General features: G+C 31.7%; 1 protein-coding gene across 8 annotated transcripts in view; it reads left to right on the top strand.

Moving 5' to 3' along the window:
* The first annotated feature begins 253 nt into the window (after nt 1-253).
* The window catches only part of LOC130441938 (uncharacterized), a 247,460-nt gene continuing 220,305 nt past the window's right edge, over nt 254-27,408 (top strand). For 3 of the 8 annotated variants that reach the window (XM_056775831.1, XM_056775833.1, XM_056775832.1), the window contains exon 1: nt 25,139-25,445. Coding sequence is in view for 1 of the 8 variants with exons in the window: in XM_056775827.1 (XP_056631805.1) it covers nt 1,211-1,810 (600 nt within the window). In the remaining 7 variants the exon portion in view is untranslated. Of the gene's footprint in view, nt 431-1,172; nt 1,811-25,138; nt 25,446-27,408 lie in introns of those variants that run through there. The other 5 variants (XM_056775838.1, XM_056775830.1, XM_056775837.1 and 2 more) reach the window with 3 other exon arrangements.

Below are 27,408 nucleotides of genomic sequence, written 5' to 3'. Positions count from 1 at the left end.
TCTTGATTTAATATGAGTTTTGATGCAACCTTCACCAAATTTTCGATTTGTCTATTTAGTAACGTTCCATTAATAGCTTTAAAACAAGCTATTTTTCAAAATTTATAACGCCCTTATGCATCCCTTAGCGCACCGCCCCTAGTCAAGTTCGTATTGATTGTAAGGTTAGGCGGGAAAATCCCAATATTTTGTTCCGGGAATGCTCCGGAGAGTAAAAACTCCGTTTCTCAGAGTCTGATTCTCATCTGTTCTCGGTCTTCTTGATATGGAGCAGCTATCGGTTACTAAAGTGAACTGAAGACAATAATTAAAATTACTAAGTTAATATTAAATTGAGAAATAACAATGAACTAAGAGAATTTAGTATAATTTTAGTGAATTGTTGCTTTTTTAGTGAAATATAGTGGATATTTTGTGATAAATTTATTGGGTAACAATTTTATATTAGATTTTTGGAAGTAGTTCTTTGAGATTTTTGCCGGAAAGGGCGCTGTCACCAATAAAAATCATCTAAAATTTTTTATTTCCATACTAATTTCTAATTTCATCAATATATCATGATCACATCTAATTTTATTTTTGAGGGTGTGAGATTATTTCACTTTGTTAATCCGTTTACTTAATACAATTCATTTTGTTGTTGATTGCATACTAGGAACACTTCAATTTTATCATTTTTTTATTTATTTATTATCCTCAATAGATAACTAAACTCTCCAATTAAAAGGAAAGTATTTCTGCTCGACAATTTTTATGCAATGTCATTATATCGGAAAATTTCTCATTTTGGTAAAATAGTTTTGTGCTCATTGTTTGAGTAATTTCTTCTTCAAAAAATTGTGGAGAAACCCTAGAGTTTGTTAAATTCTTTATCAATCTTCGTATAAAGTATATAGTATTTTTAACTATAGCTCAATTGCTAAATACTATATGACGTCTTATATTTTGCCTTTACACACTTGTCAATTTGAATAGATCCAGTTCTTTTGTTTGTGTACCGTCTAAATACCGTAAGCAGCTAACTGCTATTACATAAGTTTGTCCAGAAGCATACAGACATAACGAGGAAGAAATAGTTCAAACCTGATGATTCTGATTTTGATATTTTGATATAAAATTGAACTATTTCCCAAATTTTTTACTAACCAAAAATATCCACCATTTTTCTTTAGAATCTCAACATGTTTAAGTAAGCTATAACTTTTAAAAAATGGCGCAATTCGTCACCCACATCCAACCAACTTTGGTGGAATCTTCCCACCATCACGTTCCACATGTACATCATCACAAAGAACATCATAAAGAACACCATAAAGATCATCATCACCACGGAAAAGAACATGGTAAGGATCACGGAAAAGATAAAGAGCATCATCTATCAAAAAGTCCTCATAAATCAGAGCACCATTCCCATGAATATTACTTATCAAGTCATCACCGAGAATTTCCGGTACTTCCACAAGTTCCTGGTGACCATCACCACGAGGATCATCACCATCACATTAATGGAGGAAATAAGAGAGACTCTGAAAATTACGAGCATAGTAACAGCAGCGGATCTAGTAAAAGAGATTCCGGGCATTATTTAGATTCGCACGGTATTTCCCATGAATTCGAATTGCATTTTATCGATTCTCAAGGTATTCATAGGGATTTTCACGGTCATGGAATTGATGAAGATCATCACATTATGGAGAAGGATAAACATCATAAGAGGAGCGATAAATCGCCTTACCGGGAAGAAGGTAGCAGACCTACGCCTCCTCAATTTATCAATATTCAACCAGTACATCTGGAGAACAAGTTACAGGTAAGAATTTTTCATGATAACATATTTTATGAGTAATAAAAATAAATTTAACATTAAAATAGCCTAATGCTTATATTGATTGTACGAAGTTCAAATGTTATTGATACCAAAGTATAATTGGATTAGGGATACCATATGAATTTAATTCCATAGAAATAAACGAGATTTATTCATTATTTTCAATTGGAAAATTTGCAAATTATAAATAGTAATGTACATTATGTCTTATTTAAAATGAAGATTGCTCAGGTTTACTATAAGATGACAAATAAGGTCGATTTTTCATATTTTGCTTTGTGGTATATTTGCTGCTATTATTGGAAACCATTATAATAGTTAATCTCATCGAATATATCTAAAAAAATTGGATTTGGATAATTCTCTATCAGTTTATAATTAACTTGTCAATTTCTATTAAAATCGCAATCAAGAAATCGGGACACTAAAACATTAAACCAGTCATCTATCAAAACTATCCCTTTTGATTTGATTCAACTTGTATACTGACTGCCTTTATACACGAATAAACATGCCACGTTATAAAAATGTCTGGAAAGCATTGGTATAAACATAATAGGGGTTTGGACGCGACGATAGGGCACTTTTAGAAATGGTAGTGATGAAATTAGTGTGATAAGTTTGATGTCGATTTCATTACTGGAACAAACATAACCAAGCGGAATGTATGGTACAATAAAATTATCTGTATATAGAATGAAATATAGCAATACAGTGCCCAAAAAAAAATGAATGGAACATATCTATTGAATGATTTTATTAATCATGTATGTGATAAAACGTGATTAAACATTATATAATGAGGGTTGCCTAGAAAATTTCCGATTGAACAAAGGAACCAAGCATATTTTTCCATAAACAGGAAAAACTTTCTGGGGGCTAGATCTGGTGAATACGATGGGTGGTCAACTAATTTAAAGTGCAATTTGTGAATTAATAAAGTATGAGAAGGGTGGTTATGATGGTAAAGCGAGTCGCTTTTCTGCAATTTTTCGTAATAATTTTCTAATATTGTTTCACCTTTTCGAAGATAGTCAATGAACACCATCCCATGACTATTCCAAAAAACGGTGGCCATCACTTTTGCATCCAATGAAACCGCAATCCACTGTTTTGACTGTTTTTTCGTTGTAGCGGTGGATCCAAGTTTTATCCGCAGTTAGAATCGACGAAAAAATCTAGTTGATCTACCACGCGGTAAGCAACGTTCGGATTGCTTATGTAAGCATAATTCTTCAGTCAGTATATGGAAAATGTGTTCTTTTGATATGACGATATGTAGTCTCTTCTATATTTCTAACCTCAATTCGATGATCATCTAGTAGGTACCATTTGGTGGACTAATCTATTATTCACTTGTCGTTTTGAAAGATTATATTATACTGACAGTCATCTTCTTCAATTTGCATAGTTAATTGCTTGTCTCTTCTACTGTCATTATACCCTATGTCTTCACTTAATTTGTTATTTTAGGATGATGTGATAACCAGCGACCATATTGTCTTGGAGGATTAATTTAGCGTTATTTATATTAAAATTATGGTTCTATTGGTGTTTTCTTGTTTTTTGGCCAAAGATATACATTTCAATAAAAAAGCGTTCTAAACAATCAATTTTCTTTATACATTCTATATGAAAATGAGAGTTTTTGATTGTTCACCACGACAAAATGGCCGACGTCTCAAATCATGTTACTCGAAATGACCTATAGTTGTATAGATATTATCGTGAGAGCGTCATCATATTTAACAGTGAATAGATTCCTAGTCATAAATGTGTAAATATAATCAATTCTTTTTCCAAATTTTTCTGAGACACAAATTTATTTTATAGATTAAATCAATTTTCACGTTCTAAGAGAAATTTTCCTATTGGCCTGATATAAAAAGTCAGTAGAAGGATAATGTGCCGTCAGTCAGTCGCCTGTATAAGGATAAATGACCTTTCCGAGGATGTAGCGTCGTAATGGCTGGCGTCAGACTGTCCAAATGGCGATAGTTTAACAGGGTGTTTGTTACATTGTCTTTAAAAATACGACAATTACAAATTTTCATTTATAATTTAAAAAATGATTGTTATATTTTAAATATTATGAAATGTACTTAGTTTTGAGAATTGTTAAAGTAGTAGTAGTAGTAGTACATCAAGAGCTTATTGTTCCATACATGCTCAATAGGGTTTAAGTCCGGGTTGCATAAGGGCCAGTCTAAAACTACTCTTGAAGGTACTGGTGTACATTATGCCGACATGGGGACGTATTTTATCATGCATTCACACGAAGTCATTGTCTATAAAAGGGACATGAATAACAGCATGTGGTTCTAAAATGTCTTTAATAGAGCCCTCACAACATGATAGATTCTCCTCTAAAATTTGTTGAAGTTTTTATCTCTTCTATAAACAGGTATTCTTCGATCTAAATATGGAATTATCCGTGAAAAGTACATTAGCCCAATCTTGAATATTTCAGTTCGCATATTCTCGACCGTTTCTAACCTAGCTGCGGTGTTTCTTACTCTGTTGAGCAGCAGCCTCAGCTACTTTGGCTGTAATTCCGGCATTTCTTAAAACATATATCACGGTTCGTGTAGCTTTTCTTATATTGCGAGCTTCAGCTAACTCTTGAAGTCATTACATGTCTTCGTCGTAAAGCTTGCAGTCTCGAAAATCTATTAATATGCAGATCGGTGACTATGCGCTTGATCTTTTATCAAATTCTCCTATCTTTCGATGTCTACTTACTACCCGGGACCCAACAATTATTCTAATAGTGTAGCAAGAATAAAATTCCACAAACGCTGTTTTTATAAGCAATGTTGCCAAAGTTAATTTCTTCTTTAACCGTTGCAACCATTTTGTAATGATTTTAACCATTTGATCTTGTAGTGGTTCTTTACATAATTATCAGAAAATAATAATTCCTATGTGACTAACTTGTCTATAATTAAAATAATTCTAAAAAATCAATTATACCAAGATGCAAGTTTTATTTTTACTACATTCTAAATAAAATATTTTAATTTCCAATTAATGAACTCAGTAGAATACTGAAATAAATCAAGCTCGTTTTTGTTTATAATTTTTTATATAAAGAATAGCTGGAAGAAAAGTTTATAACGAGGATTTGTAATTCTTTTGATAAAATTTGTTATATACTATTAATAATTGCTACATGTTAGTATATATATATATATATATATATATATATATATATATATATATATATATATATACTATTTCAAATAAATAGTTGATTCAATTTTTTAGAAAATGATTCATAGTGTCATCTAAATTATAGCAGTAATAACACTTTATCGCCTATAGAGAAATCGATTTATTTTTAGTGCAGCTTTATTCTAACAGATGGCCATACTAGTGAATACACCAATTTCTCTAATAGATGGCCATAGTATACGCATCAATTTATAGCAGTGATCGATACCTGATGTGTGTGAATCTTTTAATAATTTTTTTAATAAAATTTAACGATAAGCAACCTTATTGGCTAGATATTACGGTGAAATGTTAATATGTAAATGCAATGCATTTATATTGGAAAATTTATTACCTTATAAGGCGGAAAGTCGCAGAAAAAGATCTTTAGTTTAGTAGAGTACTGTAGTTAGATTGAATAATGATTTTTTATAATGTTAACATCAATAGAGCAGCAGACTATGAACAAATCATATTTTTCACAGGTTCACAAAGTAATTCAAAGTAGTAAAACTATTTTTTTCATTAGTTGGGATAAAAATTATAACAGTAAATAGACGAGAAGAAAGGATATATAAATTCAATTGTTTTTTGTTTCATAATGATTTTTTAAACAAATATGAACATTAGAAGAAATGCTTTTTTGTGTATCACAATATACTTTCCGTCATTTACATGACAATACATATTTTTGTGACCTGATTAATTCTTTTCTATTTTTCAAAATTTGTTTATGCTGGTTGAGATGTAGGAAGTTTGCCAAAAACAATTTTCACAAAGAGAAATGTGCCAAAAAAAGCTTTTTCGTTTGTTTTTGCTTCTCCGACTATTTTCAGTTCTTTTTATTGAAATTCGTGTCTTGAATTGGATACATTAGGCAACCTTCCAAAAAAGTCGAAAATTTGTGTACTGCAGAATTTCTGTTCGATGTATTATTCAGTTTATGGAAGAAATGTGCTAGAAGTAGGAACATGGGGTAGGATTAACAACGTTTCTCGACCTATTACGCATAACTGTATGTAAGGAGTGCTATTATATCAGAAAAATAAAACGAATAATTACTATTGTATCAGTCAAATTTGAAATAAAATTTATGATACTAAATCAGAAATAACTTCAATAACTATCTGTATTCAATCTTTAGAACAGAAAATTTGACTTCGCAAAGGTAGGCGTTCAAAAAGTTATAAAAATAAATATTCAATATTAATGTCCCGAGTGCATGTCAAATTGTCGATAATTTAATTTTCTCGAGTGCGCGAATGCGCACGAGAGGAAATTATGAGACAATTTGACATGCACGAGAGGGCATTTTGGCAGACTATTTCCTGAGAAAAATTTAATTTAAAATAAACAATAATTGTTCCTTTTCTTAAAATATAAAATTAAAACCAAATGATGTTTATTAATCCTAGAAGAAAATTTGGCACTAGTGCAAATTATCGATAATTTGCACTAGTGCGGTATTATCGCTGAAATTTGATCGTTGCTAGGTAAACATAAAATATTACAGCTTTTTGGTTGGCTTAAAGTTTTCGAAGGAAATAGTCAATATTAATGTCCCGAGTGCATGTCAAATTGTCGATAATTTAATTTTTTCGAGTGCGCGAATGCGCACGAGAGGAAACTATGAGACAATTTGACATGCACGAGAGGGCATTTTGGCAGACTATTTCCTGAGAAAAATTTAATTTAAAATAAACAATAATCGTTCCTTTTCTTAAAATATAAAATTAAAACCAAATGATGTTTATTAATCCTAGACGAAAATTTGGCACTAGTGCAAATTATCGATAATTTGCACTAGTGCAGTATTATCGCTGAAATTTGATCGTTGCTAGGTAAACATAAAATATTACAGCTTTTTGGTTGGCTCAAATTTTTCGAAGGAAATAGTCTCATCAAAATTCAAAGCAAGGTTTATCACTAACTCTTATTTGATTTAGTCGTTGATGCTACCGGTCTTTCATCTTTCATCTTTTGACATATTGATTAAAATTTTCAAATATGTCTATTTTTTTCACATTTCTGTTCCATAACTTTCTACAATCTAACTTAATCAAATCACATATGCATGAATGCTCCTTGGAGTTGCAGGTTCAGAGTATTTAAATTGTGAAATAAATCGACTAAATTCCATCACATGTAAGGCAACTCGCAAATTGTTCGAAATCTCGTTTCCTTCTAGAAAAGTGGCAGATTTCTCTTTTTTTGTATTGTCATTTCGGCGGACAATAGTAGCATTTGTAAAGGTGAGGATTATAAGTTTACTCCAAACATAGATTTAACGATTTTCATGGCAGTTAACTATATTGGAATTTTCTGGAACCGTTGGTAATATTCATACTGAACACTTACACTACACTAACACTCATAATTACACTGTATTTTTGTCGTTTCGACATCAAGGTATGTTAAAAGTCTTCAGAGACTGAAGGTAAACTTTGGTTAACTTGGTTATAGAAAGGCAGATGTAATTGTGTATTGTTCCTAATTTGTTTTGAAATGATGTTTCCAAATTGTGTTTATTAGATGTCCTGTTGCCTTCTGCCACTCATCAATGCTCCATCGTTGTCAGATACTTCCATAATATTCAAAATCATGGTGGAAATTGGACAGGGATGGAGTTGGGGTGAATTCTTAAGTGTTGATTTTGATTTGCTCTCGTTCATAAAATAAAAAGAAATTGCTGAAACCGCATGAGAAACCGATGAGCGGACAATTTGAGTTCGAGATTCACCTAGGTAATACGGGAATCATCGATGAGAACTAGTAAATTTCTTTAAAGGCTGTTGTAGTTAGTGAATTTTCCTTTTGATGTGTTTGATTACATTACCTGGTTCTGGTTTCACGATTTATCTATATATATTATGGTGAAGTCTAATTTAGAATATATTTATTTATTCTACATAATTTTTAAGATCCGCAATTAAGTTCAAGGGCTTTAGATCTGAAGTCTCCTATACCATTAATACGCTGGAGAAAAGATCTATTATAAAAAACATTATGGCTAATTGAGGCCTAAAGGTGAATGAAGATGAAACATAACAGATATTTTTTAATAAAATTAATTCTGGATAAATTTATTTATTTCATTACTCATTGCAAATACTTTTTTGTTATTATGATTTCACTTAAACAAACTTAAAAGTGCATAAACTTACAGTCTCTATTTAAACGATGGACGAAATTAGTTTGTACTTAAAAAATCGGCATATTCTTAGTGGTTGTATTGTGTAAAATGGATATTTACAAGATTCTAAATATTTACACAAGAAATCAGATAGAAATTGAGGTTAGGTTAAAGCTATATATATATATATATATATATATATATATATATATATATATATATATATATATATATATATATTTAGAAATGGCATTATGAATTTGAAGCATCTATTACTTATATACTTTCCAATCAAGCAATTTAAATACATTTAAAAATAAATTATTATAAAAATTAACCCACTTAAAACGATTTTTTGAAATATACACGCCGCTGTTATTTCAATAGCATTTTAACAACCTAACTGCATAACATTTATGATTTTATTTCCTATAGACAATAGTAATGCTGATGGATGGATAATAATACCACACAAAGCATCTTCAGGATCATAAAGAAACGAATAATACCACCATGCGTGAAAGGACAACTTTTATTTTATTTTTTATTAATGCCATTCTTGAAACTATTAAAAATAACAATGATATACCATTTCACTGCCATCTGAAAATAAAAGTGACATAAATAATGCTCGGTAATTATTTTTAATAAATCACAATTAACTCATGACCTATTTTTACATCCAACTGGCCTACCTAACGACGTAACGCCCAACTTTATCCGGAGTTTAATTAGTGAAGAATTGGAGGTATGCGAATAGGTCGCAAGGTTAATTGAGATACTTGCGTTTTATGTTATCCAAAGCATTTATACCTCGAAGTGTAAATACAATACACAGGGTGTAACAAGTATGTGGTTCATAAATTGAAGGACATATTGTCTAAAATACATCCATTGAACAATTAGTTTATTGCATCTTTTTCTTACATTTTGCGTAAATTTTCAAAAACGTCAGATTTGATCGAGGTTGTTTTTCTTCTGGAAGCATCTCTTTGGTCCGAATAATCCACTTATTATTCACGTCAGGTAGTAGCGATTTGAAGAGTGAGCTTTTCTGGAGCCTATAGAGCTTACCTCTCCTGGTTACCAAGAATAGTAAATGCTAATTCCGTAGCCTATCACGATGTACACCCTCTCTGTTACAGAGGAAGGACTCGGCTGTTTCCTTATAAAAACGAAAAAACTTATCGGGAATTTATTAACATTTTTTCCGTCAAATGCGGTACTTTCTTGCAATATCTCTTCCCACCTTATCGATGAACACAAAAAGATAACTATCCCAAAAATAGTCGACAACACTTTCCGAGCTATGAAACTTCTTTGCTTTTTTTGAAGCAGGTTCGCCCTTTGCTATTTACTGTCTTGACTGTTTTTTGATTCCAGAAGTGTAGTGATGAATCCAAGTTCCATCTGGAATGATGGAACCCTCAAATTAAATCAATGGGGTGAAATCAATCTGATTGAGTTTAATGCAGCAAAGACCTAGGGTGCTATTTTTACAAAGAAGGTTGGCACTGCAGCTCAGGATTTGGGCAGCTTCTAATCCTCAACAGAATCTTCCATCTTTGGAATATTGCTCGCACATTTGGAGCTTGGCTGCCAAGCATACCCTGGAAATGCTCGCCTCAATACAGAAGAGAGTAGTTCGACTTATAGGCGATCCAGAGTTGACTAGAAAATTGGACAGTTTAGAGCAAAGAAGAGAGGACCTGACTCTGTTCCCGCATAGAGCAGTTTTTGTAAGACCTACTCAAACACCGAGATTACCTGCAGACGCCTAGAAAATCAATTTATCGGGACTCATTTCTTTGGAAATGAGCAAGTCTGTGGAATCAGCTACCAAAGCACAACTTTCCCAAGCACTACAACCTACAGAAGCTCAAGATCAATATCCACAGGCATCTCCATAGGGCAGGCAACACTCGAATTACTTGAGGTTAGAAAGGTTCACCCTCTTGTGTTTGCTTATAAAAAAATAAAAATGGTGTCAAAATTTTGATTGATAACGAATACGAAATTGTTGGGGACTACTAAGAATTTTATGGGGTGTATAGATTTTGTTGTTTTCATATCTGAAATCAATTTTTAAAATGAGGAAGCTATAAACCTTTTTGTATCATGAGAATATAGTACTACAGGAAATATGGGAAAATTGACTTTTGTTTTAAACTTTCCAATTCACATTTAGGTAAGTTAGGTTATTCAATCTAGTCATTTTTGAACCCATAATATATGTGGTTCAATTCATGACCTACTTTTTTGTCAGACCCTTTAGATATAGATAATGTTTATTATGTTTTTTGCAATACTAGTAATGGATCGTTAGGGTGTTAGCTTGTAATTTACTGATAGAGCTTTCTAGTAACATAGTCGATTCAGCTGAGGCAAAATTAATTAAAACGTGATAATGATAAATTTGGATCAATATTTAGTAATCAATGCTGACTGTACATAGTAAAAGTATAATGATACTATTTTAAGATCGTAAATAGTTAACTTTTTCCGTGAAAACGATCTACTATTATTTTTATAAGACTGCTATGATTACACAGTTGAACTAATTATTAAAACTAGAAAATACTCCATATCTAATTGGTCAAATTCACATTGTCTCCTTAATTATGATCATTGATGCAAACTTTCATCATAAAAGACATAATAAACTCTGTATTTAACAAAGAAATAATAAAATTAATCAGCCAGAAGCAGTCGAAGATGCTTTAAAGGCCACTTGACATGGTGCAAGACAACGTACAAGAAATTGCATGCAATTTCAAAATATTGAGTAGGCGAATATTGCATCCTGGCTGTCACTTACAAAAATTCAATAAGTGTGTTAAACAAATATCTTACCTAAAATTTGATCCAATATTTTGTGACCAGTTTAAAAATGAGGAACGAAAGTAAGTAAGTAAGTAACGAAGTGAAAAAGTGGTCAGAGGAACACTATCTTAATATATACTGCTGCCTTGGTTTTGTAGCCTAATGGATAGGTTGATTGTTAAGCCAAAAGTAACTAGGTTTCTGTCTAGAATTGCATTTTGCTAGCAATAAGAAAATGGTACCAATCCGATGATGCTGCAAGTGCGAAATCTTGCATGAAACAATCAGATGTACTTCATCTGCGAATGCTTTTTATCACGAAATATTGCGCTTTGCATTGCATTGCACGTTGTATTGCATCATGTCAAGCTGCCTTAAAGATGTAGTATGTAGTAGTTTTCAAGCACGAAAAGGCGAAGAGCGGTTTATAATCCTTGTCTGAAATAACTTTGAGAAACAAATAATGAAGACATAGTTTTCTGTTCCTAATCAAGATACTGATTTAAACATACTTATGATTTTTTCAAATATGGAAGGGTAAAACATTAGCTAAAATTTGTAAAAAGGAATGTTTCCAGATATGAACAGCAATTGAACATATTTACCACGTCAAAGGTGGTTATTTAATTCTTCCTAGTAAGAGTCAATTTTCTCATACAATTTACTTTGTTGTATGCAAGAATATATATGTTACAAGGACTTAATCGACTTTATTAGTGTCACTGAACGATTCGGTTAATCCATTTAAAATAATCTGCCGGATCAATTTCTCTACAGGAAAATGGAAAAACATATTAATTACGGCTTATTTTCAGTTCTTTATTAAGTATTTTTGCAATGGAAAAATATTTACTAATTAAATAATGAACAGAAAAACCTAAAAACTCAACGACTCTCAGTTGTTCATTGAGGTTAGGCTAGAACTGAGAGATATAAAGAATAAAATTTCAAATCTCAAATCGTTCACAGGAAGTAGTGTCCAGATATTTAACCATTCTACACTATCAAGTTGACGATACATGATATCCCGTTTGATTTTTTAAATCTTAATTCACCGAAATTTGCCTCCGGTTCTAATGATATTTTTCTTGAGAAACTGTCCAATTCTCTATCTGAGGTCCTCGGAATATTATTTGGAATACTCATCATGATGCCACAAGTAAATTCATTTAGTATAGCGCTTGAATCTCTCTGATCAATCTCAATTACTTCAGCCATTAATAATCATCAGAGCATCGATCTTCATGGTGCTTTGCAAAATCTAGAAATGCTATTTCAAATAATTTATTATCTAGTAGAACTTTCACATAAATGTAGCATGAAATATAGTTGTTACCACATTGTTCACTAAAGAGTCAGATTTGTTTCATCCGCTTCAAGCTTTTCTATGATTGTTCGTCCCCAGTTCCCAAATCTAATATAGGTGTATTAAATTTTATTCACTTCACTTTTATTGCTGCTAGTTTATATAAACTAATGAGCCATTCCTCTTCTTGGGACGACATTACTTTTTCCTTTTATATGCTTCATCATTATCTACTAATACTCTCAATTTTAGTCTATTTTTTCATAACGGCTAAGAATTTCAAAAACTCAGAAATTTACCAAATTCTAAAAAAAATCTTTTTCTTTTATTATCTATACCTCTTAAGCTGACTACAACGACGTAATCTTAAATCATGAACTCGTATTTTCCTTTATCTTTGTGAATTAGATATTACTTTCTTCACTTTTCAATTTGTGAAAATTTCTAATCTGAAAAGTTCTGGCACTGAATTGTCTGAAATTTGGCAATTTCCTATTTAGTGGGATACCAAACGATACCTTTCCGAGTCTTTTAAAAGCTTTAGTAGCAAAATTGTTTTAAAATAATTGTGATTAAATCTTCAGGTGCTTTTTTCCGTTTATTCTGAATCTAAAGCATGACAAAAAATATTTCAAAAATTGAATGCAATGTCTATATTCGGGACAAAAGCCTTTAATGTTATATTCATATGAAAAATAAGCGTACCAAAGTTACCTAGGGACACTTTTACGGCTCAATATCTCACCATGCATCTTAAACAAATCATGTCTATAAACTAATTTGGATTTAGAAATATTAAAAAAATTGATGATTTCCATTCCGAGTCCGATCAGGCGTTCTACTCAACCGATTTGCTTTATTTTTTTTTTCAATGAAAGGTATTGATGCACAGATCAGCCATCAACCATCGGATTTCATCTAATTTTCACCATTCTCAAGTTATACTCAAATGCGATTTCCCCCTGTATATTACTTATGGGAGTTTTTCACATACACGCGTTCTATCCTCAATATCTCAGGTTCTATTCAAGATAGATACTTCGTTTTGGTTTAAGAACACTCGCCGAAGCACCCTCTTTCTTTTGAGTTTTTTAACACTTAAAGTTACAGAGTTCGTTCTTTTCTATAATAGTGATTTCTGATACTTATTTAATGGATTCGATGCGAGCGAAGCCGCGGGTAAAAGTTAGTGCATTAATAAATAACAGCTTAAGTGCAGTTATTGTCACAAGTTCACGTTTAATTATAAAAAATCATAAATATTCGTACTATGGTAAGTTTACGGTAGTCCAAAACATTTACTGCCTTTACTCGTGATGGATGAGTCACTATTTGTCATAGGAGAGAAGCTGAGAAAAACAGAAGACTTATTTTTGGGAAATATATCAATTTGCTATAACTGTAATAACTGTCAAACACATACTCTCCGACTGCAAACAATATAATCGCAACTGCTCCACTAAGATCAAGCAAGTTGAGAAGTCTTTCGAAGTTAATGACGAAGTTAATGAATGTCGAGTCAAGTCAAACTTGAAACAAATAACGGACTTAAAATTGTTTCTGAACAATCTTTATTCCTTAGCTCTATTAATTTGAAGTTTGAAAAAGGTTTTTCCTAAGACATGTGCGTGGGTTATATATTTTCATCCATCAAATGGGACATAACAGCCGTGACGCACCTTACTTCCCACGCTCTAACGAAATTCCATCCTTTCTAGCGCAAATCGTCGAAAAACAGCTGTTGAATTTCCTCAGACATTGATTATCCTTAGCTGTCCTTGATTCTTGTATAAAGGCGTGGTTTGGAAGGAGGAACAACCAATAAAAGCTAACTGGCAACTTACAATATATATCGGTGCCATATGAAATATATTTTCAGTAATTCTAACATAAATAGATCACAGTCTAATGTTAGTTTGTCAAATTTTTATTCGGTTATTGTAACGTGAGACTGTGCCAAAACTGGTTAATCACTGCAGTTAGTTTAGCTTCAGACGCATTGCACCGGAGACGGTTCACGTTGTAGCATTGGTTAGAGCGCGGACGTTAGTTTCGGTCCAAGATGTTAGTTTTTAAACTACTTCCCTACTGTGGAGACTGAATATTTCCGGGAAAATCATCACGCCGATTTTGGTATTTTGATAATGATTCCAAGATAGCGATTATGAATGATAACATTCAATTTGAAGTAAGTAAAAAAGTTTTTTTCTAATCTGTTGCTTTAATAACTTATATCATACATTTAAATGAAATTGCAACAGTTTTTGTAGTCCATACTTATATACAGTGTGTAAAAGCCGCATTGAAATGAATTCCTATCTCTATTACTTTACATATTTTTAAATACTGGAACACGTTGAATCAAAATTATTAATTGACATTCTTCAATGGTCCCATTTAAGGGTAATGCGTGTCATTAATTGAGGATCATTAAGTGAAAAATTGCACTTATCAGAAAACATAACGTCTCCTAATTGGATAATATTCTCCTCCATTCGTTCACAAATATAAGTTTTATGAAAATCGTCTTACATGATCTCCTGAGTAGCTGCCAGTTCATAAATTTGCATTCTATTTACTTTTAATATGCTGTCGATGTATGGCTAACATTCATTGTAGTCTATTCAATGAATGTGGGTTTTCATTAAACCTTAGTATCGCATCTAATTTGATTTCAAGACAGTCTTGACAGCTATTTGTTTTATTTGCCTCACATGACCAAATTCGCGAAGCTGCTTCTTCCTTTTACTTCTTTGGAATATGAGTAGTAAATCAGAAATTTTCTCCTTAAATAGGCCAATTAATTTCTGTTGCGTTCGGGATTTATCTCTGCAACCAGCTAAAACTGTTATTTTATACATTTCAGATAATCCAACTATTTTTCAGAATTGTTAACGTATTTTGAATTGAAGTTTTAATACTGACAACTTATAATTACAAAGCGTTGTAAGCAAAATAATGTGAATACCAATTAGTATATTACAGTAAATTTTGGTAATCATATGATTTTATTTCATTTCATCTTCAATGCTGCTATAAACTTGGAAATAATGACATTTTTGAATAGAAAATAAATAGGCCTTTTAAACGATATACCACTTTGCACTTTACAGCGGAATCCGCTCTCGCACTTCATAGTTGTAAATGACTCAATCTTAAGATGTCAGCATTTGGGAATTATGTTTGCACATGCGTTGAAATTCTAGCCATTTTTGACGCTAGCTTTCTATTTGACATTCTTATGAATGAGTCACTTTAAATATTTTTTTGAAAGTGTAAAAAACTGAGTGTCGAGCTATCATTAAATTTTATGTTTACGAAAAGCTGTACGTCTACGCAAATAAGAAGCTGGATTGCTACTCTTATTTTCCTCAAGAGAAACATTACTTATTAGGATTCTTTCCAGTTTTTGAAACAAGCGATGCAATATAGATATAGAATTCACTCTAATGATGCAAGATTATTTTGATGTTAATCGTTTTATTTATTTATCGACCAAAGTTGGTATTAAGTAGGTCTGTATTATCTAATGCCTTGTGTTCAAGTATGAAGTCCAATTCAATTTCCACTACATATTTATTGCAAAAAATTGAAACTACAATTCTCTTGAGCCCAAATTAGATATTTTATCACCATTCAACGACAAAACATTCTGTATTTTACGAAAAGTATTCATTCATTCGCTTTTTGGATTAAAATTTTTGGATCCAAATAACTCATATTAACGCATATATCTGAAATCTCTGAACAAACTCAGATTAATTTAGCCCATGATCTAAAAGTACATCTTACTTTCGATTCCCATAATAAATTCCGGAAGACATATTCACAAATCAAAAATTAAACAACCAGAGAATTATTAATAGGCTCTGGGATATGGCTGAAGTATCTTTGAACTTTTCCAGGCTACCTAACGATTCAAAGTGTTTTTTTCGGCATTTTGATATATTATAACGGGAGATGAGTATTTTTATTAGTAATAGTAAAAATAAAATGAAAATGTGAAGCTATTAACACATCCAGTACTTTCTTCAATAATAAACAGGGAAAATCACAAAACTACACTTTGTGTAAATTATGTATAAACAAATATGTTATGATTATATTCATTTCAAACATAAATAGAAAAATTAAATTTAGAAGAGAGGAATTCTGAGTACTAAACATTTTTATTTATATGAATATGGAAAGAAAGCAAAAAAAGTTCTTCTAAAGACTATATTCAGAGTATCAAGATTTTTTTATTTTGGTCAAACATGAGAACGTGGGAAAGTAGTTTCAACCTATTTTGTGTTGAATTGATGGAAAATTTCTACAATAAATGTGATCCATCTATGTTCGTAAGAATAATAGTATAAACTTTATAGAAAGTAAACATGTCAAATTCTTCTCTTTTTATTTAATAAACTATCATTTTTCGAAAATTTCATATTCATTGTATGGTAAACATAAAATCAGTCGTTAATAGTTGAAAATAGTTTATTACTTTTCATATTTATAATGAAAAATGTCTTATTTATTAAATTTTACCTACAACTACAATGTTCATGCTCCTCGACTAAATTTATGATCTATGCTTGTTCTAAATATTATGTTGCATAGCAGAGATGCAGTTCACATATCCGCATTCAACAGATATAATGAACAGATTTAGACGAATTGTGATCATTACTCAAATTTTAACACGACTGATCATCGTACAAGATGAACTACGGTTAATTTAGAGCAGATATGCAAATTTTATGTGCAGTACGTTCATAGATAAATCGCGGAATGTTTCAGCAAATATATTAAAACTTTCTATTCATATCAATAAAATTAATTTAGCTTTGTTCTTTCCTAAATATACTGTGCTTTTCAGATAAAAGTATCCACCTTTAATAACTTTTGTAATACTGGTATTTAGAAAAAATCCAAAAATACGTCAATTTATGTTGGAAGGGGCAAGCATTATGGCTTATTTAAACTTACTGGAAAAGCCACCCCCTCACCCCTAGCAGCATCCCCTTTATTTTTTTAAATTACTTTTCATATTTTTTATGTAAAATTTGGATACTCCTCTTTGAGCTGATTTCAAAAATGTATAATACTTGTAGGTTAAAGTGGTTAGTTTATGAGATGAACAATTTTTCTTTTAAGAGCACAAATTTTACTTATTATTTACTTTCACCTTATTTGCCTGTACTAAAATGGGTTGTACAACAGTTCAAACTCTTTAATCTTTTTAACTGTGCTATTTATTCTACTTAAAAAATCCAAACAACAAAAAACTCTATTTTTTATTGAAGTTTGACATTGTCAACTAGAATTTGTAGTCACTATTGATAGTGTAATTTGATACATTATTTATTTTGTTTCTCTGAAATGGTTTACTCTTTGCAAGAAAGAATTGAAATTGTAGGTTTATACTACCAAAATAATAATTGTGCAAGAGCTGCTGCTAGAATATTTAACGAATTACATGACGGAAGACGTGCAACTCATAAGTATGTAATTCAACTGATGGAGAAATTTACCACAACAGGGTCTGTTTGCAATAAAGTGCATAAGCGAGAGGGACTCGTAAATAACGAAGCAATCCAAGTGGCAATTTTAGGGCAAGTCAGCTTAGAGGCTCAGCAACCCCAATCGTTGTCAACAATAAGTAGAGCGATCGGTGTTTCATCTTCTACAATTTTCCGAGTTCTACATAAATTCAAGTACCACCCATACAAAGTTAAGTTGGTGCACGAGTTGAATGAAGATAATTTTGATCGTCGTCTAGAGTTTTGCGAATCAATGACGCAAATTATCAATAACAATCCACAATTGTTAAACAATATTTGCTTTTCTGATGAATGCTCATGGTCATTAAATGGCTTAGTAAGTAGGCATAATAATAGATATTGGGCTGAAAGTGATCCACATATTATGCGTGAATTCCATACACAACATCCCCAAAAGTTAAACGTTTGGTGTGGTATCCTAGGTGACCACATTGTCGGACCTTTCTTCATCAACGGAAATTTAAATGGTGAATCATATCTTGAGTTACTCAGGGAAGGGGTTGACCCACGTATTACAACAATAATAAAAAATGATGATAACCTTTCCGAAGATTTACTGGTATTTCAACAAGACGGAGCTCCCCCACACTATGCTATGCCTGTCCGACAATTTTTAAACGAAACATTCCCTGCTCGTTGGATAGGTAGAAGGGGGCAGATGATGAAGTGGCCACCTAGGTCACCGGATTTAACACCCCTAGACTTCTTTTTATGGGGGTATTTAAAAACAAAAGTTTATGCTACCCAACCAGAATCTCTGGATGATTTACGAGAGAGGATAGAAAATGAATGTCGACAATTAAATCCAACCGTATTAAGCAATGTCAGAGAGGCATTTCAAAATAGATTATACCATTGTATGGAAGTGAATGGTACTCATTTTGAACACTTATTGTAACTTCATAATAAATAGCACAGTTAAAAAGATTAAAGAGTTTGAACTGTTGTACAACCCATTTTAGTACAGGCAAATAAGGTGAAAGTAAATAATAAGTAAAATTTGTTCTCTTAAAAGAAAAATTGTTTATCTCATAAACTAACCACTTTAACCTACAAGTATTATACATTTTTGAAAATAGCTCAAAGAGGAGTATCCAAATTTTACATAAAAAATATGAAAAGTAATTTAAAAAAATAAAGGGGATGCTGCTAGGGGTGAGGGGGTGGCTTTTCCAGTAAGTTTAAATAAGCCATAATGCTTGCCCCTTCCAACATAAATTGACGTGTTTTTGGATTTTTTCTAAATACCAGTATTACAAAAGTTATTAAAGGTGGATACTTTTATCTGAAAAGCACTGTATATATATATATATATATATATATATATATATATATATATATATATATATATATATATATATATATATATCAATTATATATTCTGAATAATGAAAATCTATATAAGTTTTGTCAAACAAAAATACAAACAGTAGAGAGTGGAAAATGTGCAGTGCTCAGTGCTCAGCTAAGCCTGCTCCAGAATCTCCTCAAGGCTATACGAGAGTGTGGATGATTAGCACTTATGCCTCCTGCACTCGTCAAGTTTCGAAAGTTTCTAGGAGGCGCCTCGCGAGATTTTGAAACGGGAAAGAATCCACACATAACTGTTATCATAATAGGAATTCATACGAATATTCATACTTTATTTCTGCACCTTCAGTGTTGACGTAATTCGACTCCTGCTCCTTAAAAACGACTATCTAAAGAAAAAACTGCTCTATCAAGAAAATGAAGTAAGGTACGTGTCTCTTGACTATATAAAACTTTCCCAAAATATTGGAACAAAACTGATTATCCTCAATACACTAAATTCAAAACGATTTATAGTTCCAAGAATGAAGTCCGGTTTTCGAGAATTGCAATATTATTTAGCTTATAGCCACAGTGTGACTGACTGCGAGCTAACCTCAATGTTCGACCATATCACAGCGATATCGAAGAAGAACTCTCGTCGATTTTTCTGTGGTGTTCTTATATAAGTTTATGCTTAACTAGCTAAAAATCTTCAAGAACTTCGATAAAAAATTGTTATTGGAATATTGTTGAATTGCTTCATAAATGTTGTGACAGATTAGAGAAACATTTGAGAACCAGTACTTTGAAAAATGAACATTACATAAATAATTTGTTTTTCTTGAGTTTTCTTTCGCTATGATCTAAGCAGTCTCAAAAGTCCCAAAAGTGGAGGCTGTAAATGATATATTTGAAGATGATTATAATCGCAGAATGGCATTTGGTGAACTCATCATGCAAAAAGTAGATGCAGTGCCTCATTTCACAATTAAGCTAATTTTTTTGCGATGAAACTTTTTAGATATATAGCATTAAATTTATTAGACTTTTCAGACAGCTTTTAAAAAAACAAAATTAAGGTTTACAATATATAGTATGTTTTAACTAATAATTCCGCGTTCTTGTTGATGAAATATTCAATTCTACTTTAACAGTTTATAGTGTTCTCTCTCTGTACTTCTTAATCTTGTACTCAGACTAAAATATATTCAAGAGAGAAGAAAACTTAATGCTAAATATGAATGGAATGCTATTTGATAAATCTGTGGTTTGCTTACCTAACCTAACCAAACTATTTTAATTTTTGGTTTAAAATGAATACTCTGTATATTAAAATAACCATTCTTTTTTCTAACAATAGAGTTTTGAATTGAATTAGCCTATAAATTACATACATTGGCTAATACAATGCCCACTCATATCGAGATAACTACTATCATACTATTTCTAAACTATATTACATCATTTTTACCGTACAGTTGAGATCATCTGCAATTTTTAGAAATTTATACAAAAATTAAATCAGAAGGATAAATTACGAGGAGTGTTTAAAAAAGTTCTACTTCTTTGCAATAAAAATTATAACAGAGTTAGTAACTGGTAACGGTTGAGAAACAAATTTAATACATTCTGCTTTTTTGTTAGTTTGGAATATCCTGTCAACTAAAAATTAGAAAACGTGACTTTAAATCTTATTGCAATATTAAGAACAGGTTATTTTCCAATTTTGTGGAAAGTAGCCCAAATTATACTAATCCCTAAGCCAGAGAAACCCCTTGAAGACACTACTCCTCACAGACCAATAAGTCTATTGCCTGTTATGTCAAAATTTCTAGAAAAACTATTGATTGAGATAATAGAACAACATGCACAAAAAGTGTACCCACCTTTCGAGGATAAAGAATACTGTTCGACGGCCTTTTTAGATATCGCTCAGGTATTCGACAAGGTCTGGCAGCACGATGGACTACTATACAAAATCAGGAAGAACCTCCTACACTTTCCCAAAACCTAAAATCCTACCTGCAAAACAGAAACTTCAATTCAAAATCCAAGAAGTGCACTTGGCCCTATCCTCTATCTTATGCACATAGCTGATATTACCGCACACAACAATGTAACTACCGTAATATATGCAGATGACACTGCAGCGCTAGCATCTCAACAGGACCCAGCTATGGCCTCTCATATATTGCAGGCAAATTTGGACGCTATTTCCTTGACAATAAAAGTAAATGAAAATAAATCTGTGCATGTTACCCACACTCAACGGAGAGGAACCTGCCCCACTCTAATACTAAACGGGCATCTTCCGCGGCAAAAAGAAACTGCAAAAAACTTTGGAGTCCATCTGGACTGACGACTAACCTGGAGCACACACATAATAACTAAGAGAAAACAATTAGGTCTAAAGCTCAGCCAGCTGTACTGGTTAATAGGTCGAAAATCTCAACTAATAATCGACAACCAGCTGCTAATATACAAAGTCTATAGTACTAAAACCCATCTGGAGTTATGTTATTCAGCTATTTGGGGTACTGCATCAAACTCAAGTATAGCAATTCTAGAAAGATTTCAATCAAAAGTACAAAAGATTTATTGTAAACACTCCTTGATATGTTCTCAACAGCATTATCGCTTGTGATCTTCAAATTAAGTCAGTTAAAGAAGAAATATCTTCCCCCAAAAATATTCTTACCGCAAGGAAACCTATACTAACATTGGCTCAACCTCTAATGAGGCCTCCCACGCAGCGAAGGCTTAGAAGGCACCTTCCGTGTGACCTGTGAGACAGATTTTAGTGTCATAGTGATGTTCTGTGTGGTTATCCATCAATCAATCGATTTTTTTTGGAAATTGTCACTGGGTGATTCTTCTACAAGACAGTTTATATTGTTTTAAGCCATTTGCTAATTGTAAAATTTTACAGATTGCAAATAAAAAAGGGGTTAAAAAAATCTCAATACCCTTTTCCGTTCAAAATAGTACCCCTGAGAAAATTTTTCTTTTCACCTCAACTTTTTTCTCTGTCTAAAAAAGTATTTGAATATTCCCCGTAATGCTTATCAAACATAATGTAGGTTTGCCATAAGTGACCGTGAATGAACGTTATTTTTATTACAATTTTTAGTTTTTATAGCGGACGTGCTATGATGTTATACCATAATTTAATTAATTCACTTCGGTAATAGCGTAATGACCAAGCTACAAATCAAGTTGTAATGAGAGTCACACACTCCAGTAGGGATCACGTATTCGGGTAAAATGAAACTATCTAGTTGTTGCATATTAATTTTTCGGAAGTACGGAACTGTAAATATTTATTTATTCATTCAATGAGAATACATTATACGATTCAATTCAATTATTTGTAGGTAATTAGAAACTTATTGATTGAATTTAGCTTTTACACATTCACGTTTCCTTAACTAAGCTACTACATCAGAAATGATGTTCTTTTCCTTTCTCATAATTTTCCAGTTAATGATGAAACTTAACATTTCCATTGTATGAAAGAGCGTAAACGATGTTTCTATCGATTATTCTGTATTACTTTCATTAGTACCGACTTTCCCACCATAATTTAAAACCAAATTCTACGGGAACAATAGATATTGGAAATAAAAATCAAAGACAGAGAAACAGAGAGTCTCTTAAGGTTTGATGTCGCATTTGTTATAATGAAACTGCGGGGTCTATATTCACATAACACACCTCATTTTTAACGTATTGGGTTTGTTTGGATGAGATTTTCTAATCAAATTTTTAAGATTTGATTAATCTTTTAAAGAAATGTCCAATAATAACACGTAATTTAACTTGTTTCCTGAAACAGATTGTTATAGAACTTTTATATTGAATTTTAAAAATTCTCTAATAGATAGCGCTAGCCAAAATCAACATACCAGAGATAAGCAATCACATTTTACACAAGAATTTACAAATATCTGCTTCGACAACTAGATGAGAAATCTATAGAATATGAGGAGCCATCATTTCTTTACTTCGTTGTCCTCACAAAAGCGTTTGACCGTATTATACTGAAATATGTTATTCACATATCAATCCATATCCATATCAAGTCCAGATCATCGAAAATATATACATGATAAGTTCAGTTTAGCATTAATGGTAAACAATCAAAACCCATAGCAGCATACAACATAAGAATGGATAAGATTTTAAAGAAGGTGCGACAGAGAAATGAAAATACAGATGACGCTATAATATGTGCTGAAAATGGAGATGATCTTCAGAGATTCAAAGATTATTACATACACACAAAAATAGACATGATTTACCTAAGACAAGAAACAGAAGAAAATTCTCAGACGAATCTCGGGTACAACACTACTACTAGACGGGAAAACAACAGACTATCATATGATGTAGATAAAATTAATGAATGGGTGAGAAACAATGGAACCAGCATATAAATCTAAAGACAGACTGGTAAAGATAGCAAGGGTTAAATTTAGTAGAACTAAGAGTATAGGGCGAATACTAAAGAGCTGAAGTGATGAGGATGAGGATAGGTATTGAAGTAGGAATAGGCTATAAACCTACAAGAACTAAAGATTGATAAGGCCACCAAAGGATAGTTTTTTTAATTTCAAAGTTATATTTATTAAGAAAATTGAAATTATGAAAAATATTAATTATATTAATAGCATTGGCTCGATACGAGTTTTTATTGATTGTTAAAACTTCTTAATTTTATTAACTATGATTTCATATATGAATTTTGTCGCTCAACGATTATTTACAGCTTTGCAGCATATAGCATCAAAAAGCTTTCTGCCCGGTATTCTGCAGGTATTACGAGGATTTTCGTGAGCTGCAAGTTCCAGGTAACGATCATCAGTGGCAGTTGTTACTGTTCATCGTTTAAGCATCCTCGTAATGACACAGAGTCATTATTGATTATCGTAGCCCTATCGATTGTCAAGTAAATTTCTAAAGTGAATACTGTCCTGGTCCATGTATTTTTTCTGTTGCTTTGGTATGTCTACTATATCCCAGTTTCGTACTTTATATTTTTGATTGAAGATGCCAGATGCTGTACAGATGAGAAAATAAAAAATTTATGGAAATACCGCAATAAAAAATTGGTTGAAGTCAAATGTATTTAACCTGTACACACGAAATCTATTACAATATAAAGTAGGCATAAAATTTTAGAAACATAATTGTTTAATAATAACACCGAAGTGGGTAATTTATTTCACCTACACAGCTCAAAAGTTTGAAACGAATAAATAGACCAGTTATTGAGACAAAGAAATTAATTTCACACTTTGTGATATGAAGAAGTGATCACTTTCTAAAATTTTCATTAGATGCTCACTCATATACACAAATTTGTGATAAGTAAATACAGAAAACCAAAATTTTTTCTATTAAATATATCGATATAGAAATAGACCGTCGGATAAAGGCATTATTAACAAGGTTTAAGCAAATTGAACCGGTTTTTTGCTTCAATTCATAATTTTTGTAGAACCTAAGGCATGCTAGGAATAACAGGCAATGCAAGGGTGGGTTGAAAAACTGGAGACAAATCGTAAATACTAGAAAGGAATAGAAAATTGCACTTCGAATTTATTAACCACCCACCGCATTTATCAGATCTAGTCCCCAACGACTTTTTCCTGCTTCCTAATCATAGAGTTTCACTTGCAGGAGAGATATTGCACATATACATACGGAAATGCATTATTTTACTTAAAATATTACATATTATGGAAATGCTTATCAAAAACTCGTTCACATTGAGAATTTAAGACAAAGTTATTATAACCTCGAAAACAAGATTTTTTTTGTAGCTAAATATATAGATTTCATAAGACAATATGTGTAACAATATATTTGATGATAACTTCTACAAGTTGCGTTTAATTGTATCCCAAACATAGGAGAGCGGATTGTTTTTTGTGGACTGGCCTATCGGCCTAATAAACATTCTTTTTTTCAACGTTAGACGAATAAAACTCTGCAGTCGACATGAAGCTGCTGTCAATGATTACGAGTCCGCTATTCGCGGCCCGCGATATGGAAATAGATCTAGTGAAGCACCGCTAAAAATACTGGACGAGTTTTTTGCCAGTTTCCTTCTTACTGCGGCCTAACACTATAGCGGTCGGTTAGAAAGTGTTTTCTTTTTTGTTATTTTTTAATTTAAACATTCGAAAAGTGCGTGAAAATCGTAAATCAAATTCCGATCGAAATAGTGTGAATCTGTGGGAAAATTGAAATTTTCGTTGAATTATTTTTTACTTGCTTCATTATTTTTGTTCTATAAAGGTTTGAGATACATAGATTTATTTTCTTTGGACGCTCCAATATTTTATTGTCGATCGCCAAATTATTGAAAATTAGATTCAACTTTCCAATTTTTAGTTTTCAATCAGTCAATGCAAATTATTCTATTACTTAGAAAAAATTGTTAGATTTTTTTATCAATCGATTTATTTGTGAATCAAATTTTATTTTCGTGCAAATATATGTGGGAATACTTTTTTGAGTCAATAAGGTTCGTAATTTAAGTGGGTATTATTTTGAATAAATTTTCTCACTCGTTTAAATAAAAGATTTCCAGTTACATTTCCACAAAATTAATTGATATATCAGCTAAAAATAGATGACCTAGTTGTTATTGCCTGTAGTAAAGAAAATTTCAAATAAAAGTTGGGTGGTTATGACAGATTCTTCTAAATATTATAATATACAAAACTCAGTAGCGTTCTAGTTTTGGGATTTGAAACAATAATATTTTTAATATAGCATTGAACACTTTGATTTGTGTTTTATACGTTTTTTGTTATATTTGCTTGGATTTTGAAAGTTCCCTGTAAACATTTTGTAACCAGAAGTTACTTTGATTTCATTTTGTATTTCTTTTTTAGACGTTTTCACTTTAAAGAATATGAAAACATAAAAGCTTAATATATTACTAATATTTTTGGAGAAAGCCTAGTAATTCTTTGATTACTGCACAGAACACTTCAGATCTGTGACTTTTTTTAGTTTTCAGAATTTTCATTTTCTGTGACACATCAACACTGATAGTTTGTCCCTTTGAGCTGATTGGCTTGTGAATCTGCTACTATAGCCCATGGTATTGCGAAACACGGATTTTAAACAACGTATTAATTCAGACTTTGATTTCAAGTTAAAAAATATACATTTAAGTCTATCTATAGTAACTTCGAGGTCTGTTTATAAGTGGTATAAACTATAAACTAAACTATGTGAAAATGAATTAGTTAGGGACGAAGAACTGGAAGGACGTTCTTTCACCTCAAAAATTGATTTAATTCCACAAGTAGTTATTGATTTGTGAACATTAGTCTACCAAAAATCTTATTGTCTGTCCAAAATCCGTCATGTAGATTATTTGGGCATTTTAGCAACTTTGCACCTATTTGTAGAAGATATTTTGTACAAGATTCTGCATCTCATTGCTCTGCCTTCAAAATACGATTCTCATATTCCCAAGGTGTTAGCCCTGTACCTTCGAGGTATCTAAGTCTTTGGATAAAATGGACAGGACATTCGCATGTTAAATACTCTACGATATCTATGGTTTGCTAATAGAATCTACAGTTGTCATTCTTTGCAATGCCTATTGTGTTTAGGTGATATTTGACGGAGCAGTAGCCTGCCAGAAGACTAGCCACCAGTTTATATCCTTATATCACAAGATCCTCATACTTCTCAACTGATATGGTCATGAATATTGTGGATTGTTTTAATTTTGAGTTTTTCTACAGTGAAACTCCAACTGATTCTCTAGCTATCCGTTCAGTTCGTTTTGATAACGTTACAACAAAGACTAATTTTTTGTCTTCTACATATGTGACTGACTTATTAGCATTTTTGATTTTTGACCTCGACACATTCATACTTATCTCCCTAAGAACAAAAACGCATACAATAATGTTTAAAGTAATGTCGCAAGTAAAAATAAAAAATTGGTAGATCAAATCAAATTTCGAAAACCCTGTGTCCAGAGGTTTTGTCTAACTGTCATCTTTAGTATATAATCATCTATTTTCAGTAGCTTACATACATAAATAATTATTTCAAATAAACTATCAAATAGTTATTCAGTCAGTTATGCGATGGCTTGGTTCGGAAAGATTGCAAAGAGAATTTGGACCAAATAAATTAAATGTGTCTATTATGTCATGCGATAGTTAAATTAGATTTGCTTATTACAAAACTCCTGCAAATATCTAAATATATCAACAATCATACCTGTACA

This window comes from Diorhabda sublineata, chromosome 3 (genome assembly GCF_026230105.1).
Source record: "Diorhabda sublineata isolate icDioSubl1.1 chromosome 3, icDioSubl1.1, whole genome shotgun sequence".
Taxonomy (NCBI): domain Eukaryota; kingdom Metazoa; phylum Arthropoda; class Insecta; order Coleoptera; family Chrysomelidae; genus Diorhabda; species Diorhabda sublineata.
The sequence above is the reverse complement of the archived record's forward strand: the minus strand, read 5'-3'. Positions and strand labels throughout refer to the sequence as shown.